Here is an 18071-nt window from a genome sequence, read left to right as displayed (position 1 = left end):
AGATGGTGCTGTCGTGCTTCTCTGACCACGGAAATATGGCGCTAGACTAAGGACTGAGTGTGTGACTGAAGGCCCCTTCTTTCATCCTTAGAAGTGACCACAGGAGATCAGAGGCAGACCGGGGGCCACGCAGTGGAAGTTTGCACAGCAGCTGCCGGTGCTCTGAGGATAACTTCGGTTTCCAGGGCTGTCAGGCGACTGATGCCTTTCCTGAGCGCCAAAGTCATGGAACTGGTTTCCTTTGTAAATGACAATGGGTTATTTTAGGAACAAGGTCCCCGTGCTCAGGTACCGTGGGTGCGGATTACGTGGCCAGCTGAGCTATGGCGAACGCGTAGCCCTGAGCCAACACAGATTGTACTGACACCACTCGATCTAGCATCTAGGAGGAAGCAAAGCAGTAGCCCACCAGATGTTAAATGTGCATCGACATCACAGGCACCAAGTATTGATTAGTCTCCTGGGGCCAGCCTAGCTATTCCGGTGATCTGCAGTAACACAAAGGGGGCAGCATCTTCAAATGCACCTATGTCCCTTAGGAGCCTAAGTCTGAAAATTTGACCCAGGGACTTTAATTTTTACCCAGAAATCTCTACGTCTCCGAGTGGGCCAGTCAGACGCCAAGTACTGCTGCCTGCTTAGGGTTGTTGCAGTGGGTGCGGCTTGCTATGTCTAGCCCATGGGCTGCTGCAGCTGAGTCTCTTGTCTTGATTCCCTCACAGATCAATGTCCTCCAGGCCAAGAAGAAGTTTGAAATACTGGATGCGGTAAGGGTGCCGTTCAGTTTCCCCTGCTGTCCCCTGGTGACTCAGTAGACTGTTTCAGAGGAGCAGCCGTGTTAGTCTGTATTTGCAAAAAGAAAAGGAGGACTTGTGGCACCTGAGAGACGAACACATTTATTTGAGCTTTCATGGGCTACAGCTCACTTCATCGGAATGCATCACGGAAGCTTATGCTCAGATAAATTTGTTCGTCTCTAAGGTGCCACAAGTCCTCCTGTTCTTTCAGTAGCGTTGCACGCTCCGTTTCGCCCAGGCAGATACACGTCCGCACGAGGCCCCGGCACTGAGATCATGTGTGACACAGGCAGGAAGGCCGATGTGGGCTGCAGGGTTCTGGCACAATAGCGCACCACAAAGAAACAAAAAAAATCCCTCGGCGCTCTGGAAGGGCGAGGGCTGTCAGAGAGGAGTGACAGTGACACTGTGGAAAAGGCGCCATTGTCACTATGTGGGGCGGGATGGGGGGGGATACCTGCAAGCTTAGTAAGATTAGAGGGAGGAGGAATGGTGAGAGAGAGAGGGCACAGAGGAAGAGCGAGAAGGTGGAAAAAGAGGATGTGTTGATGTCTGCAGAGAGAGGTGATGTAGCTGAGCCTGAGAAGGAGATATGCATGATCTAGAAATGATATGCTCTACCTTGGTACATATATGGCCACCATCCCCATAACGTCTGAGCACCTCACAGATGGTGCGTGTGGCCTCAGAGCACCCCGTAGAGGCAGTGCCGTATTCTTATTCCCAATTTACAGAGGCGAAGAGAGATCAAGTGACTTGTCCAGGGTCACGCAGGGAGCCGGTGACAGAGCCAGGAATAGAACCTAGATCTCCTGAGTACCAACCCAGGGCCTGGTCAGTCACAAGAGCTGTAGTTCCATGTAGTTCTATGAGGTGGGACGCTCCTTCGCCATCATCAGCATGGAGGAGAGCTCCCGCAGGCTAGCGTTATCCCGGGTGTCACCCAACAGAAGGCATTGGAGTGACACGGGGGATTCATTTGGCCCTGGCAGAGGGAGGGGCTCCGAGAGAGCTCTTTTAGAGAGGATTGTGTCTGCTCAGGCTGTGTTCCTAGGCCAGCACTGAGGCTGATATTCTACTGGGGCGAGTGGGTGCCCTGCATAATCTCCCCTCTCCTCCCCTCCCGATGGCTCCGCTCCTGTTCTGACCGTGTGCCTTGTTTCCCGTCCCCAGATGCTGTCCTTCATGCATGCCCAGTACACCTTTTTCCAGCAGGGCTACAGCCTCCTTCATGAACTTGATCCCTACATGAAGAAGCTAGCCACCGAGGTGAGGGATTGGGGCGAGGGGGTGATTGGTTCGGTTTGCAATTTCCCTGTGGTGATCCCTTCACCATGAAAGCCTTGAGCATCGAGACGGAAATGCTCGGAAACCTGTCTTTGCCAGGAACATGGCCGGCATGGGGATTTGGGAGCTCAGCCGTAATTAGACAAGTTGGCTCTTTCTGGGCATCTCCTGCTCACTGGACCAAGCAAAATCCCCTATGGTCCATCTGGGACTGGGCAGCCTTCCCAGGCACAAGGCATCCTGGTTGCTTTTTTTTTTGTTTTTTGTATTGCATCTTTCTTGCCAAAGTTTAGGGCCTGGGCTGGAGACATACCCTCCAGATTCCTGATCAGATTCTAGCCCTGGTCTTATACTGAGCCCAGTGCATGCTGGGGAAGGAGTTGGGAGTTCACAGGGTGGTGGGCATGCCCAGGTGGTGCAGACAGGAGCGCGAAAGCTCACAGCGATGTGCTTCAGGATAATCTTTGTGCTTTGGTCTAAGGAGCTCCCTGTAACCAGGGCAGTGACAGAGCATCACCCCAAATCCCATGTTCTGGGAGGAAGTCCCAGGGGTGGAAAGTTAACTGCTGCACCAGCCCACAGCACCCACCCAAACGCAGCCTCACTGGACCCGGGGAAACTTGCATCCCTCCCCAGGACGTAGGCCATTTGCAAGACTGGCGTGAGCCCAGAGGAGGGGAAGTGGGAGAGATGGCTGGGGGCTCGTTAATGGGAACCATCTCGCTGAATTTTCCTTCCGGTTTTCTCCTCCCTGTCTTCAGCTAGACCAGCTGGTGATCGACTCGGCCGTGGAGAAGAGGGAGATGGAGCACAAGCATGCACTGATACAGCAGAGGGTGAGTCCCAGGGGGCTGCAGGCTGGCATGAGAGGACATCACTCTCCGTCAGCACGGAGAGCTGAGTGGTTAGCGGCACCTCAGCCTCCCAGCAAGGGGACTGCTGCGGGAGAAGCTAGCGATGGGAGTGTAATGGCCCTGCAGCTGGGTTACACACCATGCGGCAGTTAAACCTTTCTGCCTTCGTGTGCCAGAGCTGGGTTTGGATGCAGCTGCAGGGGGGTCCCTTCCCAGCTAGCACTATTCTGGTTTACAGAATGGGAGTGCCATCTAGTGTTTGGAGCTGAAGTGATCAGCAGTCAGGATTCCTGGGTTCTGGGCCCACTCTACCCCAGGGCAAATATTTCACCTCCTTGTACCTCAGTTTCCCCCTGCGTGTGATGCTTCTCTACCTCCCTAGGTGGTTGTGAGGCTTAATTGGTTAATGTCTGTGAAGCACTTTGAGGTTCTCGCGCACAGGGAACCATTCCTGGAGCATGTTATTGTCATGAGTCCACACATAAAAACAGTGCCATGTAAGGCCGGGATATCGCTCTGGGAAGCCAGGTTTGGCTTGGCGAGCAGTTAGAGCAGCCCAGCAGCTCTCCCATTCTCCCTCCCTCGTCTCATCCATTCCCTCTCTTTTCCCTTCTCCCCATCCTGCCCTCACAAGCCGGACAAAGCGTCTGGCGAGCCCCAGTGTCTGCAGCTGCCATGGTGGCAGCACATCCCTCCCGAAATTTGTCTGTCTGCTCTCACATCTGTCCGGCCGGCTTCCCCTCCACCTTTCTCTAGCACGCCTGACTGCCCCAGCTCCACCAGATGGTCAGCGCCCCCTTTTAACTCCGCCAGCAGATGGAGGGATGGATGGAGCCATTTGCTCCCTGGGGGCTGGGCTGGCTAAAGGGCCATTTCTTCATTCACATGGAGATCCCCCTTCCCCCCGCCCCCAGTTAGGTTAATGGGTTGTGAGGGAGAAGAGGAGGGAAATGCACCTCTCTTCCCCATATCTCACTTCCCTCCCACAGAACGAATTCCCAGCTACCAGGGTACAAGAGGCCCTGCCTGCTTTCTGATTAGAGATCTCCGCATCCCTCCCCAAAGGGGCAGAGCAAAGCTATTTAAACTGAGGTCCAATAGACAGGTACAGGTGGTGAAGAGACCAAACTGCCTTTCGCTACATGATTAGATAGATAGATAGATAATGTCTGGGTATGGTTAGATGAGCAGACCGAGGGGTACATATGGGGATGGATGGATGTCCCTTCAGCATGGACATTATTAGATATAAGGAAGGATCCTCTTTCTTCTTTGAAGAGTCATGTTCTGCCCTTTCCTAGCACCCTCCGTCTGAGGCTCTCCAACGGCTTCACAAACATAAATCAGTTATGCCTGACAAAGCCTCTCTGATACATCAGTACTAGTCAGCCAATGCTGAAGCTAGGTAAACTGAAATACAGAGAGGTGAAGTGACTTCCCCAAGGTCAAGTATTGAGGGTGCATCTTCATGGCAAGCAGAAACCCAGAGCGAGTCTCAGAGCCTCGGTCTCCAGTCGTGGGCTCGCACTATAGCCATAAATATATCTGTGTATACGTCTGGACTCGGGCTGCCACTGTGTTAACATGAACTTGGTACCTTTTAGTTCACACTAGCAGCATCTACGGGGGTGGAGGGGAGTTACAGTGTAGCCCTTTGGTGTGCGCAGCAGTTCACACCCCTGTAATCTGAACTTCGGGGCCGTTAGAGAAGCCTTGAGAATCAGCCCCCAAGAGTTTATCTGTGGAATTTTATCCCTTCCTTGTCGAATCACTTATTCGTAAATAAATTTTGCCCGCTCTTTAGGTGGTCAGAGAATATCCATCAAATAAATGAGGTCTGATTTCTTTTTCAACATGATTTATTCACAAATAATTTTTCCCCTGTCTGCTTGTTGTTTGCCCGTAACAAAGAGATTGTTAATAGTGTTTCCACTTGATTGTCTCCTGCCTGGTTTATAATCGCAATAGTGACCATGGCCCGTGGTGCTCCTGAGTGAAAAATGGAGAGATGTCTACTTCCCAGGCTATCAAGTCTCCTGATCTCTCTGGCTCTAAACACTCCCATTCTGTAAACCAGCCAGTTACTAACCCCTGGAATATGCCCTGTGCCTTGACCATTATTACTTAAAGGAAACCTCCTCTCTAATGAGCCCAAAACCAGATTTTTTTCCTTCTCCATCAAGAAGGCAGCTGCGGGGTGGGTAACTTCACCAGTAAGAGGAGAATATTTTGGGGAAAATTTTGGTGCTCCAGTAGAACCTTGATTTTACGGCCACCAATCTTTCGCACAACCAGTTATATGAACCATTTTTCCCAATGGAAAAGAAAAAAATTCACATAACAAAAGCGATATCGATGATGAGTAAGCTGACATCCCTTCATCTACTAACAAGCCAAAGGAAAGAATGCCTATGGCTGAATCAACAGCCCATGTCACGCAGTGTGGATCCCCTTAGATCTCCGTGGGAGCAGTGGGTCAGTACTGATGAAAAGGGAAGAGTGAATTACCAACACCACTTCCTGTGTTTCCCTTGGACATCCACCTCGGATGATCCTTCTTTAGCTTCTAAGATATGCTAAGACCACAGTCCTACGGGGCATGGCTTCAGAAACAATTATGCCACCTGTGTCAAAAGTATCTCAGTGCCGGGAGCATGAGAAACAGGGCAGATATGGAGTTTGGGCCCATCGCCAGCTAGCAGGGCTACAGGACCCTTGTAGAAACACCCTAGGATCTTTTCATACAACAAAGCTGCAGTTTCCCATGCAATATTAACACTAAGACTCTTGCTGAGTTGCGGGGGGAGGTCAGTGGAGTCTGCTTAAATCTCCTCCCTGGGGCCTAAGTAGGTTGCTTAGCTTGCACGTCCTGTGGATGTCTGAAAGGAAATGCCCAGCTGAGACCCAGGCAAAGCCCAATATTGATTTCATCCTCATGAGCGAGGAAGTGGATTGACAGGCTGGGAGAGGAGAGGGCAGTTCGGTCGTCTGCACAGCGGCCGCTGGGGAGGAGGAGATGGAGTCCAGTGTTTTGCTGCCAAAGCAAAGTCCAGGCTCTGCACAGAGAGGCATGTTGCGTTTCTCATGCCCGTCCCAGAGCAGGACTGACGGGAAAGGATTCACATGCACCATGCATTTAAAAAGATGCAGAGCCCAACTCTGCTCCACTGGATCAATGCATTCGGCTACCCTGCCTTGGCATGACACCTAGTGACAAAGGTGTGCCACAGTCCACTTCCGCTGACACCACTGCAAATCCAGAGTAACTCACCTGGAGTCATGGGGGTGGGGGCAAACCCCCAGCCGGTTACATTGGCATACCTCTATTTGCTTCAGGGGAGCTGTCCAGTAGCTGAGAGTGGGGCACTGGGTGTTGCAGCTGGATGAGTTCTTGACTCTAGACCCACAAACTGTGGATTCAAATCTAACCCCCAGAGTTGGATAACAAACTCCCAGTGCAGTAGCAGGGGAAGGGTGTCGGTCTGCATGATCAGGGATGAGATGCTAAACTGAGGTCTTCTTTGGCAGAAATTAAAGATCCCCTTGCAATGCTTGTGAATCGTAAGGGAAAACCCAGGAGTCCGGCCCCTACATCCCCTCCTTTGCTAACACGGATTCTAACATGGCCTGTTGCCGAGTATATACCGGTTGCTGCACTGACAGCATCTAACTCGTTAGTCTGTACAGCTATGGAAGACCAAATCAAATGCTGTTCCCTTGTGCTATTGCTGGACATTCAGGAAGCACATTGCTGGACATTCATAGAAAGCAGCTGCAGTGCTGTCTTCTCAGTTTGCAAACCCAGAACTACACACACACATTCCCATGGGCCCACAGTGTCAGATCTGCCATGCACATCAGGCATTGAGATGTTTGGCTCCCTGACCCTGGTATGTAGCTACTGCTTGTGTGCAGAAATACAAGATTTGGAGGGACACAGAAATTGCATGGATAATTCTGAGCCTGCCGGTGCATCTGGAAAACATGGTCGCTACGCCTTGAGAAGCTTCGCTGGGGGTTGATTTTGCACTTGATCACTAGGGAAATGTTAAGTAATGTGCCTTTTTTCTTCTTTTTTCTCTCATCACCCATCGCTGATGTGCCCCCTCCAGACCCTCCTGCAGGTGAGTACAGCCACATTGCTGTGTGGTGTCTTTTGAGAGATTGGTTCTTCCCTTTTATGAGCTAAATTTATTGGACGGAGTTGCACTTGACTACACTTGAACTCCAGTGAGCCCTGCTTTTAGATCTACACTGGCAATGGGACGGATCCTGGCTGGATCCTTTAGTGCACTAGCCTGTCGTCTCTGGAGAACTAATTCCCAAACACAGTTGTAAGGGAGTTTGGTGGTTTCATCCTAATCCCTATTAGATTTTCCTTCACATAACAAAACTACCATGCTATATCCCAGATGCCTGGCAGTCTTGACTAAAGAGAGGCCCAGTTCTGGAACTGCAGGGGTTCCGTGGATTGGGACTGAAGTGTGTTGACCAAGCAGTGGAAGTAGAATAGCAAGAAATTCTGCAGTTGAAGATGGATGGGCCAGATTTTGGAAAGCATTCATGTGCCTGAAGATGCAAGTAGGCACCTAGTGGGGTTTTCAATAGGTCCTAGGTGCCTAACTGCCATTGAAATCCTACATGCTTTTGAAAACTCCTCTGCGTGCCTATCCCCATCTGCATCTGTAGGCACCTAAGTACTTTACAAAATTCTGGCCAAAAGTGCATTGGCAGAGCCCTGAAAGGGCCCAGGACCCGCAGAAGAGGGAGCGCTGCGGGTCAGGAATGAGATGCATTGGCAGAGCCCTGAAAGGGCCCAGGACCCGCAGAAGAGGGAGCGCTGCGGGTCAGGAATGAGACGCATTGGCAGAGATGTGGGCCTGGAATATCAGGGGCTTTTATAACTGAGCCATGAGGTGCAAGGGGCCTTGGGACTGGAATGGTGGTTGGTGGTGCTCATCGGGTCTGAGGTACGGGGTGGAGCTGTGTGGGCAAAGCTTGCCCGGTGCATACCCACACTCTTCTTGGGTCCAACCAATGCTCCTCTGTCCCTGCTTTGGTGAGCATGGAATGTTAGGAGCAGGGGATAAAGGAGCAAGTCGACTGGGCCATGCTCTGCTCACCAGGGCTTGGGTTGCTGTTTCTCAGCACCATGGACACTTCCTCCTGTTCCTTTCACCTTGCCCTGTGTTTCCGGGTGGAAAACCAGAGGCTAAGCAGGTGATGGATTAGTTAACTGCAGTGCGGCCATGGCTATATATCTTATTCCCACCGAGTAGAAGAACACTCTCAGGCGTGGAATTCAACAGATAGGAAGCCATTGCTGAATCGACTGTGAATTGACAGAATGATAAACGGACTCTTTCCCCCTTCTCCCTGCTCCACGGATCACTTAGCCACAGCTGCTGCACTGTACCTCCATTGCATAACCCTGTTTACTTTAGCTTTATTGACACGGGTCAGGAACTGTTCTGCAAACCGCCAGATGGGACAGCATGGGAGACAGGAGCTAGTTAATCTGCTCTCTGTTTTCTTGGAGCTCAGCAGTTCTTCAATACCTGCTCCCTTTCCCTTCAACCAAGCATTAAGGTACTTGGGGAGGATGTCTGATGGGGCCCTCTTTGGTTTGGTACCAATGTGCGGCCATATGTAATAGGGGTTATGATTATGCACTGCCGGGGCGCACCTCAGCTTGTTAGCCAGGAAGGACATGAAGGTACAAGCCCTACATCTCAGTCAGGTCCGCGTCAGCTCAGCCGTGGGATCCCTACCTCCGCTGTACGTAGCTGAGAGTGAAAGTCCACTGCTGAGCGGAGGCTGCCAGTCAGCTCGGTCCCGGACGCTGCGTCTCCTGTTGCTCAGGCTTCACTCATGGCAGAGCGTGTGTCCTGCTGTCTGCAGTCTGAGGTGTCCAGTCCATTGGACAGCAGCTCATTCTACCTCCTGGGTGTAGACAGATGAGCTATTGAGGCTTTTCTATTCTGATCCATTTAGGTCCTTTCCCACAGGAGATGACAACAGTGAGGCCACGGAATTAGGACCCTTTTCTGATGAGATTAGGTAACTGGCTTCAAAGCGAGATAATCTGCTTGAACGGCTGAATAGCAAAGCAAAGGCAAAATCCCGAGAGAGGGCAAGTCTGAGAACTCGATTTAATCCACTGCGTGGTTTCCAAATTGTGTAGGCTTTCACTAGGAAGCTTGTTGGCTGATGGCCTATGATAGCTAGTCATTCTCTCCAGGCCAATAGCTAAGAACCCCACAAGCTACACCCCACCAGGAGTCCTTCAGCACCAGCAGAAGATGGGACAACTGGTAACACAAACCACTAGGAGAAATATCAGGTCATGCACAGATACAATTTAGAAGCATCCAAATTAGAACCCTCAGATCCAGGTATTCAGCTGAGTCCCTTCACTATAATGGGCTGAACCAAAACCCCAGATCCAAACATGCCCCAACTCCCAGGAAAGTTGGGAACTGGATTTAAGATGTGCAGCTCCGGCTTCTGTCTCATTTCAACCTGAAACCAGGCAAAGCCCAGGTTTGGGGGGCTGCTGAAACCTGACTCTGAAATTAGACCTGCAAAGGTGTGAAACTCCCACACAAATCCACACCAGAGAGATTGATTTGCCTGGGTGAAATATTTTAATTCCATGTTGTTGTGTGATGAAATCCGGCTGTGCCTGCCTTTTAATTGTGATTGGTCCAATCTACAACTCCAGATCCTGAGCTCCCCCAGCTGTTAGGAGATTTCAGAATTCCAGTCTGGATCCAGACACCAATTCTGCTTTCTTTATAAAGAGCCAGACTGATTCTCAGCAGCACTCCTGAATGCTGGGGTGTTGGAATGCCAGGCCTGAGGTGTATAACATTAGTCCATCCCTGCTTTGTTTTTCTTTTTAAAGAACACTACATGAGAAAAACAAGCCAGGGATATTTGTCCCATCTGGGCCACTCCCCAGAATCACTGACAAGCTGCATTGTACAGTTTAGAGTCGGACCCGGAATCCACTTAGCATCTGTCAGAGCATCCCATGCGCTGTGGTGAAAATAAGAGGCGATGTGTAAGAGCCACTGACAAAACAGACATAGAATCAAAGAATATCCGGGTTGGAAGGGACCTCAGGAGGTCATCTAGTCCCACCCCCTGCTCAAAGCAGGAGCAATCCCCAATTTCTGCCCCAGATCCCTAAATGGCCCCCTCAAGGATTGAGCTCACAACCCTGGGTTTAGCAGGCCAATGCTCAAACCACTGAGCTCTCCCTCCCCCCCCATTCAGGAGCTAAGTGAAGAAACACAGGAGGCAGAGAGAAAGCAGCCGTGCAGGGTGCAGAATTCATTGATAAGTTCACGTGTATCTAGGCTCTCGTGCAGATCAACGTTCCTCTGCAGGGAAAAATTGAGCAGTGCTTTCATGGCGCTCTTATTTTGTTAATGCTCTCTCAGGGGAATGTCATGCCTCATGAAATGAAAGCGTAACAGAATTGGAAGGCTACTGACAAGCGTTTCCTGTGTGTGCATACGCTCCCTGAGCCTGATTGCCCTGCAGGGAGGGAAAGAAATCCATTTGAGCCTCCTGGCCCCGGGGCGGGGGGGGGGGGGGGGGATTAAATGGGCGTGATGACTTCATCGGAGAGAGCAGGGAAGGGTCTCTCTAATGCAGTGCATTTAAAACCAGCCATTTCACACAAAGCTGCTCTACTAACCAGACTGGCCGGGAAGAGCTGAGGAATGACTCGGGATCAGACGCAGAGAAAGCAAAGGAGCAATTATACCAGATTGGGATCCTTATGAGCAGAGCTACCCATGGCCTTGGCTCCCTATGTACATGACCAGTGGCCTTGGGAAAGTTAGACAGCCATAGTCGAGTGCAGGGTTGGAAGCGTTTCACTTCCAGCTGCAGTAGGGTATTAGAGGCGAGATCCTCAACGGGTGTAAATCAGCCTCGTGCCCCTGAAGCCAACAGAGCTACGCGGCTTTACAGCAGCTGAGGATGTGGCCCTACGTTGAGATGGACACAAAGCAGAATACAGGTCTGAACAGCCCTGAATTCTGGAGCTGCCCCCTGGAGCTCTATACTGGGCCAAACCAAAGCCCTGGATCCAATGACCCCCAGACCATTGCTTGTTATAGCCGGACAGGAATTTTGTTTTTAAAGTCAGCAGTGCCAGGAGAGCATGTGCCCTGGCTGAAGGAGCCAGCTTCTCTCTGGAGACAGCAGGGAGGCTGCAGATAAGCAGGCTGAATTGGCTTTGTGAGAGGGTGGGGAATAGAGGGTGTCCGGATGACAGAGTTGGGTGAGATTAACCCTTCTCTGTATTATGTGCTCTGTGATCTCTGTGGAGTAGAACAGGAAACAGCATGGCCCAGCAAAGAGAGCGTGGGACCAGGACTTCAAGAGAAAGGGGTTTTACTCCCACTTTGCTATATCCTGGGCAAATCACTTGGCCATCTCCATACCTCAGTTTCTCTGTCTGTGAAATGGAGACGATGATACCCACGTTTGTAAAGAGCTCTGATATCGCTGGATGCAATCTGGTACCATTAGAGGAGGTTGTTACTTATTTGTGTCTTAACATATACTACTGGGCACTACATTCGGGGGTTAGGCATGGAATCAAGGGGAAATACGATCTCATACATAACTGCCTCTGAAAACTGCAGCAATGCCACTGGACCATAGTCATTGTAGGATAAAGATTTCACCCCACTTAATCCCCTCTCCTGCTGAGTTACAGGGACCCACAACTACCTTTTCCCTTGGAGAAGATAGGCAGTAATATATTTTGCCCCGTCACAGTGTCTCCCCGAACAACATGGCACTGGCATTGGCGACAGCAGGGAGAGAGTGACTCCAATTTGAAATAATGCTTTGTGGGTCCTGCCCTGAGGGTGACTCATGATGATGCCTTGCTAATTGAATTACCCCTTGTCAGGTTTGCGAGGGGTGGGATGCAGGCAGGCCATTTGGAACCCGTTAGCTAGGAGGAGCTGTGATTTGGATTGAGGGTTGGTTGTTTGCTTGTTTGTTTTTTAAATAAAGCAGAAGAAATTCTGCAGGGGAGAAAATCTTGAAGTGTCGCTGGATTATTTTCCTTTACACTGTTATTCAAGTGTCCTTTGCTCATCCCTCCCTCAGCCCCTGCTGTCTTGAGGGGCATCTGTCACCTTTTGTGCATATTCCCAGTGCAGGGATCATTTCAAGCTGCCTTTGTTATCTTACCCACTGCCCCCTTTGTCCTCCTGGCCCGCTAGCCCCACAACGCTGGGCGAGTTCCATTTGCTGTCTCACACTCTACATGAAAACAAGTAGTGCTTAAACAGAGGGGACGCTAATAAAATTGGCGCAGGGGTGCGGGGGGTCTGAATTGTTATGGTTTGGAGCAAACCTTTCTAAACTCTCCTGCCAGCTGGGAAAAGCAAGAGGATAAGATTTTAACATGAAGCTGCTGGATCACTCTGCATTTACTGTGTGCACAGCCAGTGTGGGGGAAAGTTACGCGGTATTTAAAATGTGACTGCGGAGAGACATTGTGTTACTGCTGTGGCCTGGCTCCTGTGGAGATGTGAGTTCAAATTTGTCTTAAGTGAAATGAGTTTGTGCATTTCCTGCTAGCCCCAACAACGCGGAAGGGGGACACACACTGGCTGACATTTGAAAGGTGCAGAAAACGACATTTAAGGGAGAAAAATAAAGGGCTGGCTCTTCAAACACCATTGAAATACATGGTCCTGTGACAGCTTTCTGGAAGGACAGAGGAGAAAAGGGGTAACATTTAAGTTAATAATCAGGGACTGCCCCTGCTAAATAGGGAAGCTTGGCACACTGGCCCTCGCTTTGATGTGACGAGCAGTCTATACGCAGGAGAGGCCTAGGGTATGGACTAAGGTGCACTGGCTGAGCTGTTTGCGGGGAGGTTGCAAGTCATATCTGGCCGCAGCTGGAGTTAATAAATAATAATAATGATTAAGTAATACCTAACCCTTCTCTAGTGCCCTCCAGGTGGGGGTCTCAAACCACCCTGCAGCCTTGCCACCCCCATGTGTAGCAGGGAAGAGTTATTACCATCTCCAATTTACCAACGGGGAAACTGGGGCAGAGAATGACCTGCTTGAAGTACAGTGAGTCTGTGGTTGAGTGAAGAATAGATCCCAGGTCTCTTAACTCATTATGTGCTTTAACTGTTAGTCCATCCTCTCTCCCATTTCCTGGCCTTGCCGAGCCCTTCCACTGAACCCAAATTTACCAGCCAATCGAAGAAAATGAGAAGTTTCTTTGGAGCACCTTGACTCTTCTCCTGGCCTGGCGCACGGCTTTCTGCACGTGTGTGGGAAAAGAGTGGTGAGAATCAGGGCAGCGCCGACTGCCTGATTTAGTATCAACGATAAATAATAAACCAGGCGGCCATATGGCTCCGACACCCAGCAGCCCCAAAGGAGCATGTGTGGCTTTGTCAGCCAATGGGGGGCTCTGTTTTTCTTAGGAGGGGGTCCCATGTATGAGACGGTCTCAGTAGGAAGTAGCTCCTGGCAAAAGCATGCCAAACCCTTGGAGATCCACTCGGCTGAGGTCAAGGGGCTTCGGCGGAGCATCCTCTTATCAACTTTGCTCTGGCTTTGTTGGCTGCCCCCACGCCCCTCTGTCCCACGGTGACAGCTGTATGATAATTAGCCTTTGCTCTAAGCTGATTGTTGGTGAATGGGAGGCAGGAGGAGCGGGCAGGCAGGTGGTCCCTAGAGCCTGGCATGCTTCCTTCGCACAGCGTCCCTGCTTTGACAGGAGCGAACGGCGGTGCTCACAGCCACCCGAAAAGGAGTGGGAGGGGTGAGGAGGAGTGTGTGTGGGGGGAGATCTTGCCTTCCCTCCCATCCCACGGCGCCTTGCAGAGATGCTGCTTTAGAGAGCCATTGAGAGGAGAGGCACGCACAGAAGCTCCCTGCTCACTTGACTAGATCAGCAGAATTCCTTCCCCGCAACGGGCAGCATGAAGATTTTCGGCAGGCTTGAGTACCTTCTGGTAAGGAGCGTTTCATACAGGGGTGTTTTGCTGGGATAGGAAGTTTAGGGGGCACTCTCCTTTTGGGTGCAAGAGAACTTAGAGGGGCGTGCAGGACCAGGTCTCCCTGCTCGCTGATGTGACAGACAAGTTAGTTTTGGTTTATTATTTGATCGGGCGCATTTGTTGCGTTCTGTTGGTGTGACATAAAAGTGGAGAACGGTCCCTGAGCATCTTCTCCCTGGCAAGCCGAGAGCAGGGCGATCAGTTATCAGAAGACAATGAGAAAAACAAAAGGCCTATAAATTGGTTTCTTCGAGATCTAGCCTTCAAATGTGTGTTTGTGCACAAAGAATGGGAATGTGTGTGTAAGTGTTCCCCCTTAGAACCTGTGTGTGCATATGGGGTCACAGTGTCTACACAATCTACACACAGAGACAGGTAAGTGATCATGTATAGGAAGTGCTTTAATATTCACATGCACTAGCAGAGTATATACTTATATTCTTCTGTTCATATATAAAATGTGAGTGCATTTATATGCAAAATATATGTATGTGTACATTCCATCTGCATATATCCACACACACCTTATATATACTTTGTGTGTGTGTGTGTGTGTGTGTGTATCTATCTATAGCTATATCTATCATCTATCTATATCTATATATACACACACACAAAGTACATAGCCAAACTGGTCTCATATAGTATTTATTTTCATATGGTGTATATTATACACACGCGTTTGTGTGTGTGCATTCCAGTCTGTATAATTGTTAAATAGTGACAATTGATGTAAGAGAATAACTGAATGCTTTGCTAATTGAGAAAGCAAGTTTGCATAAAACCATTTTGTCCCTTCTGAGGCAATGCATGCGCAGACTCTACATATACCTGCATGTATTTTTTATTATCCTGATGGCTATTCCTCGGAAATAGCATGAGCGAAGGGATTTGCTAATAAACAGGATGTATACGAAACCATGGCGGTGTATTGCCAGGTGTGCAATACACAGCGTGAAAGCGTGTTGGTTATTAGAATCGATCAGATTGGGTACCATGGCCTTCGTGGGGAATGTAGTTGTAGAAGAGTGCAGTGCTTTAATGAAGAGTCCATCCTACACGTCTCCACTCTCGCGTGTGTCGCCCCCTTCAGGACAGTGTTAGACCTATGCTAAGGGAATATACCCAAGAGTCCCCAGCTACGCAAGGCACAGAGTTTCTAGAGGCTCGTGGGCAGGGCTCTGTCCTTTGAAGAGGACCTTCCAACGGTCCCAGGGACCGGGGCGTGTCTCCACTTTTCCTGTTACAGCGGTTCACTTTATCAGGAAGTTTATTTAATTTTGATCAGTCTCCTTCCCTGCGTGCATGGCTGGCTCTGCATAAGCAATTGGACAAGACTCACCGTGGCTGTCTCGTGGAGATCTTAAAGGGCTAGCCCTCGAAAGAACCTTGACATTTTTTTTTTCAATGCCCCTTTGTATGAGATAGTGTCTGTGTTGGTTTTTTCCTCCTTTCCATTCGCCAGTTTGAAAGTATCCATGCCTAGGCCTTTTTCACATCCCTCTCTTGGAATTTGTTACCTCATTGTCCTTGCTTCAGTGGCATTCAATGTGTTCCCATGGAAACCATTGTGATATCATTTCTAAAAGGCCCTCCGTTCCCAGGCAGCCTTGGGTGTAAATTCAAAGCCATGGGGCAGGGAGAAGGGGCACAAAGGGGTAGGATCGATGTGATTTATCAAAACTGCATGAAAGAAAAGAGAACAGATGATGGAGGAAATGCCGGACTTTTGGCAGATCTTATTTCTTGTTTCGGGGGTGGCTCGTTTATTTTAACATTGTGTGCTCCAACGCATCACCGCTGTGGCTAGCTCACTGTTGCGTGGACAGCTGTAGCCAGATGCCATTCAGAACACAATTCCAGCATGCATCTGTCATTTCATAATGGCGGTAGGCACCCATTCTATCGTGATGAATATGGTGTAAAACACATGGATGGCTAGATTAATAATAATAATTAATCAATAGATCTCAAAGCATGTTACAAAGAAGCTCAGAATCATTATTCTCCTTTCACATATGGGGAAACTGAGGCACAGAGAGGCAAAGTGATTTGCCCAAGGTCCCCCAGCTGGCCTGTGGCAGAGCCAGGACTAGAGTCCAGCTGTCCAGAGCCCTAGGCCAGTGTTCGCTCCACAAGGCCATGAGGTAGATTGATAGAGCTAGACTGAACTAAAAACAAAACCAGTTTTGCCCTGCACCAACATTGCAATGATGTTAAGAGTCTGACAAAAGGCAGTTTATTAAAATCAAAGCCGAGTCTCCGTCCATAACATGTGCAGTTACGTGTAAGAGACAGCACGACAGCAGGAGCCTGAGAGAGAGCGTGAGCCCCTTGTCTTGTTCCATCAAGCCTTTACGAGTGTGATTAGACCCAGGAACGTTACTCGGCTTACAAGGCAGAAAGGCGATTTTTTCTCTCACTCCACCTGCGGTTGGAGAGTCCAGCTGGGTTCATGGCGTTCTGTCTAATAAAGGGTCAGCCACAGGGACTTCACTGACAGCTCGGCTAATGATGGGGATGTGTGTAGGGCAGGCACAGAATTGCACTCAGTCTCCCTGGGCTCTTTGGACGGCTCTGCAGGGCTAACAGGATTAGGAGCGTCCTTGGGTCCATGAAGTGAGCAGATGTGAGCCAGACACATGCAGAAAGGGAGCAGGTATGTTGGGTGAGGCAGTACTGTTTTCGCACATTTGCTGTCTCTATCAGTGGCCACACCCTGATGTTATTTGAACACTGGTTGCAGCACTGTTTCCTCAGATTCTTGGATGAGCTTCCAATGTCAGCAGCTATAATGAATTAAGAATCAGAGGGCAGGGGTCTGAGAATGACATTTTGCCAGATGGCTGATATTCTAGCAGTCCCCCCTCCAGAACACCCGTCTTTGCTCCCTCTCTTTTCAGTGGCCAGCGTGCCAGGGGAGGAAACATCTTTATGTGGGCTGGGAATGCGGGGATACATGCACAGGAATCAGTTATTTAAGCCACAGCATCCTGGACAATTAACAATGCTGTGATTAGTATTTATTAAGAAAGGAGTGAGGAGCAGAGAACTGGCCCTGCGGATCCACACTGGGCTTAGACGCTGCAGCATTGCCCAGGCCACGCTTCTCAGTCTGGAACCAGAAGAGTTAAGTCTCTCCTTAAGACAAAGGGTAATGCTGCCTCTGTGCATCTCTCTGAATGGACCTGAGCATCTAATCTCTCCCCAGGCCCATAGCGGTCAATCCTCTAGGATGCAATCTGTGAATGGCAGGGACATGAAACTGACTTGAATCCAGCCTTATTTGCTGTTCAGCCTCAAGCCATCTCCATGCATTTCCTATTCTCTGCCTCAGTGGGAAAGGAGAAACACATCTCATTTTTCTATGGGGGGGAGGGCAGAAACTGGATTTTTCCCTTTTCTCCCCTTTTTCTGATTTGATTTGTTTTTAGATACTCCAGTATTCTCTAGTAATGGCCCCAACAGCCTCCCTCTAGTCTAGTGGGGCTGAACGAAACGCATTCCCCCTCTGAGTATCCACATGGGTACGTTCCCAAGGATAAGACACACACAGGACCTTGATCCCTCAAATCTCTTCCTATACTTGGACCTACTTCACAAATCCAGCTTAGAGCTCTAGGGCCCAGATTTTGCTCTCTGTTACCCGAGCATAATTCTTTTGACGTCAAAGGAGTTACTTGGGAATTACACCGGAGTAACTGAGACCACAGTTTGGTCCAGGGGCTTTTTCTGACTCCCCCCTGCAAACAAGGAGTGGGGGTGGATTAGAAAAGAGAAAGTGTTGTTCAGGTAATGCACCCAAATGTCATTTTTTCCAGCTGTGTGCTTTTTGGAGGAGCTAGCTTCCAACACCCATCACGGTGGACCTCAATTTCCTATTAGTAATATATGTAGGTTGGGTGTGTATACAGAAATAGTATTTATTTGTACTGCAGCAGCACCTAGGGACCCCTGTCATGGACCAGAACCCCATTGTGCTAGGCACTATTGATCTATCTAGCTACCTATACTCTCTCTTTAAAGATGAGATGGGCCAAACAGAGGTTTTTGAAAGGCCAGGAAATT

General features: G+C 49.7%; 1 protein-coding gene across 6 annotated transcripts in view; it reads left to right on the top strand.

The window, feature by feature from the left end:
• ACAP3 (ArfGAP with coiled-coil, ankyrin repeat and PH domains 3) overlaps positions 1-18071 on the top strand; it is a 159529-nt gene that overhangs the window by 103819 nt on the left and 37639 nt on the right. For all 6 annotated transcript variants that reach the window (XM_037881109.2, XM_037881110.2, XM_037881111.2 and 3 more), the window contains exons 7-10: positions 723-767; positions 1971-2066; positions 2846-2920; positions 7051-7062. In XM_037881109.2, the coding sequence (XP_037737037.1) occupies positions 723-767; positions 1971-2066; positions 2846-2920; positions 7051-7062 (228 nt within the window). The remainder of the gene's footprint in view (positions 1-722; positions 768-1970; positions 2067-2845; positions 2921-7050; positions 7063-18071) is intronic.

Source organism: Chelonia mydas, chromosome 18, assembly GCF_015237465.2.
Source record: "Chelonia mydas isolate rCheMyd1 chromosome 18, rCheMyd1.pri.v2, whole genome shotgun sequence".
NCBI classification, from domain to species: Eukaryota; Metazoa; Chordata; order Testudines; family Cheloniidae; genus Chelonia; species Chelonia mydas.
This window is presented reverse-complemented; position numbering and strand designations above follow the sequence as displayed.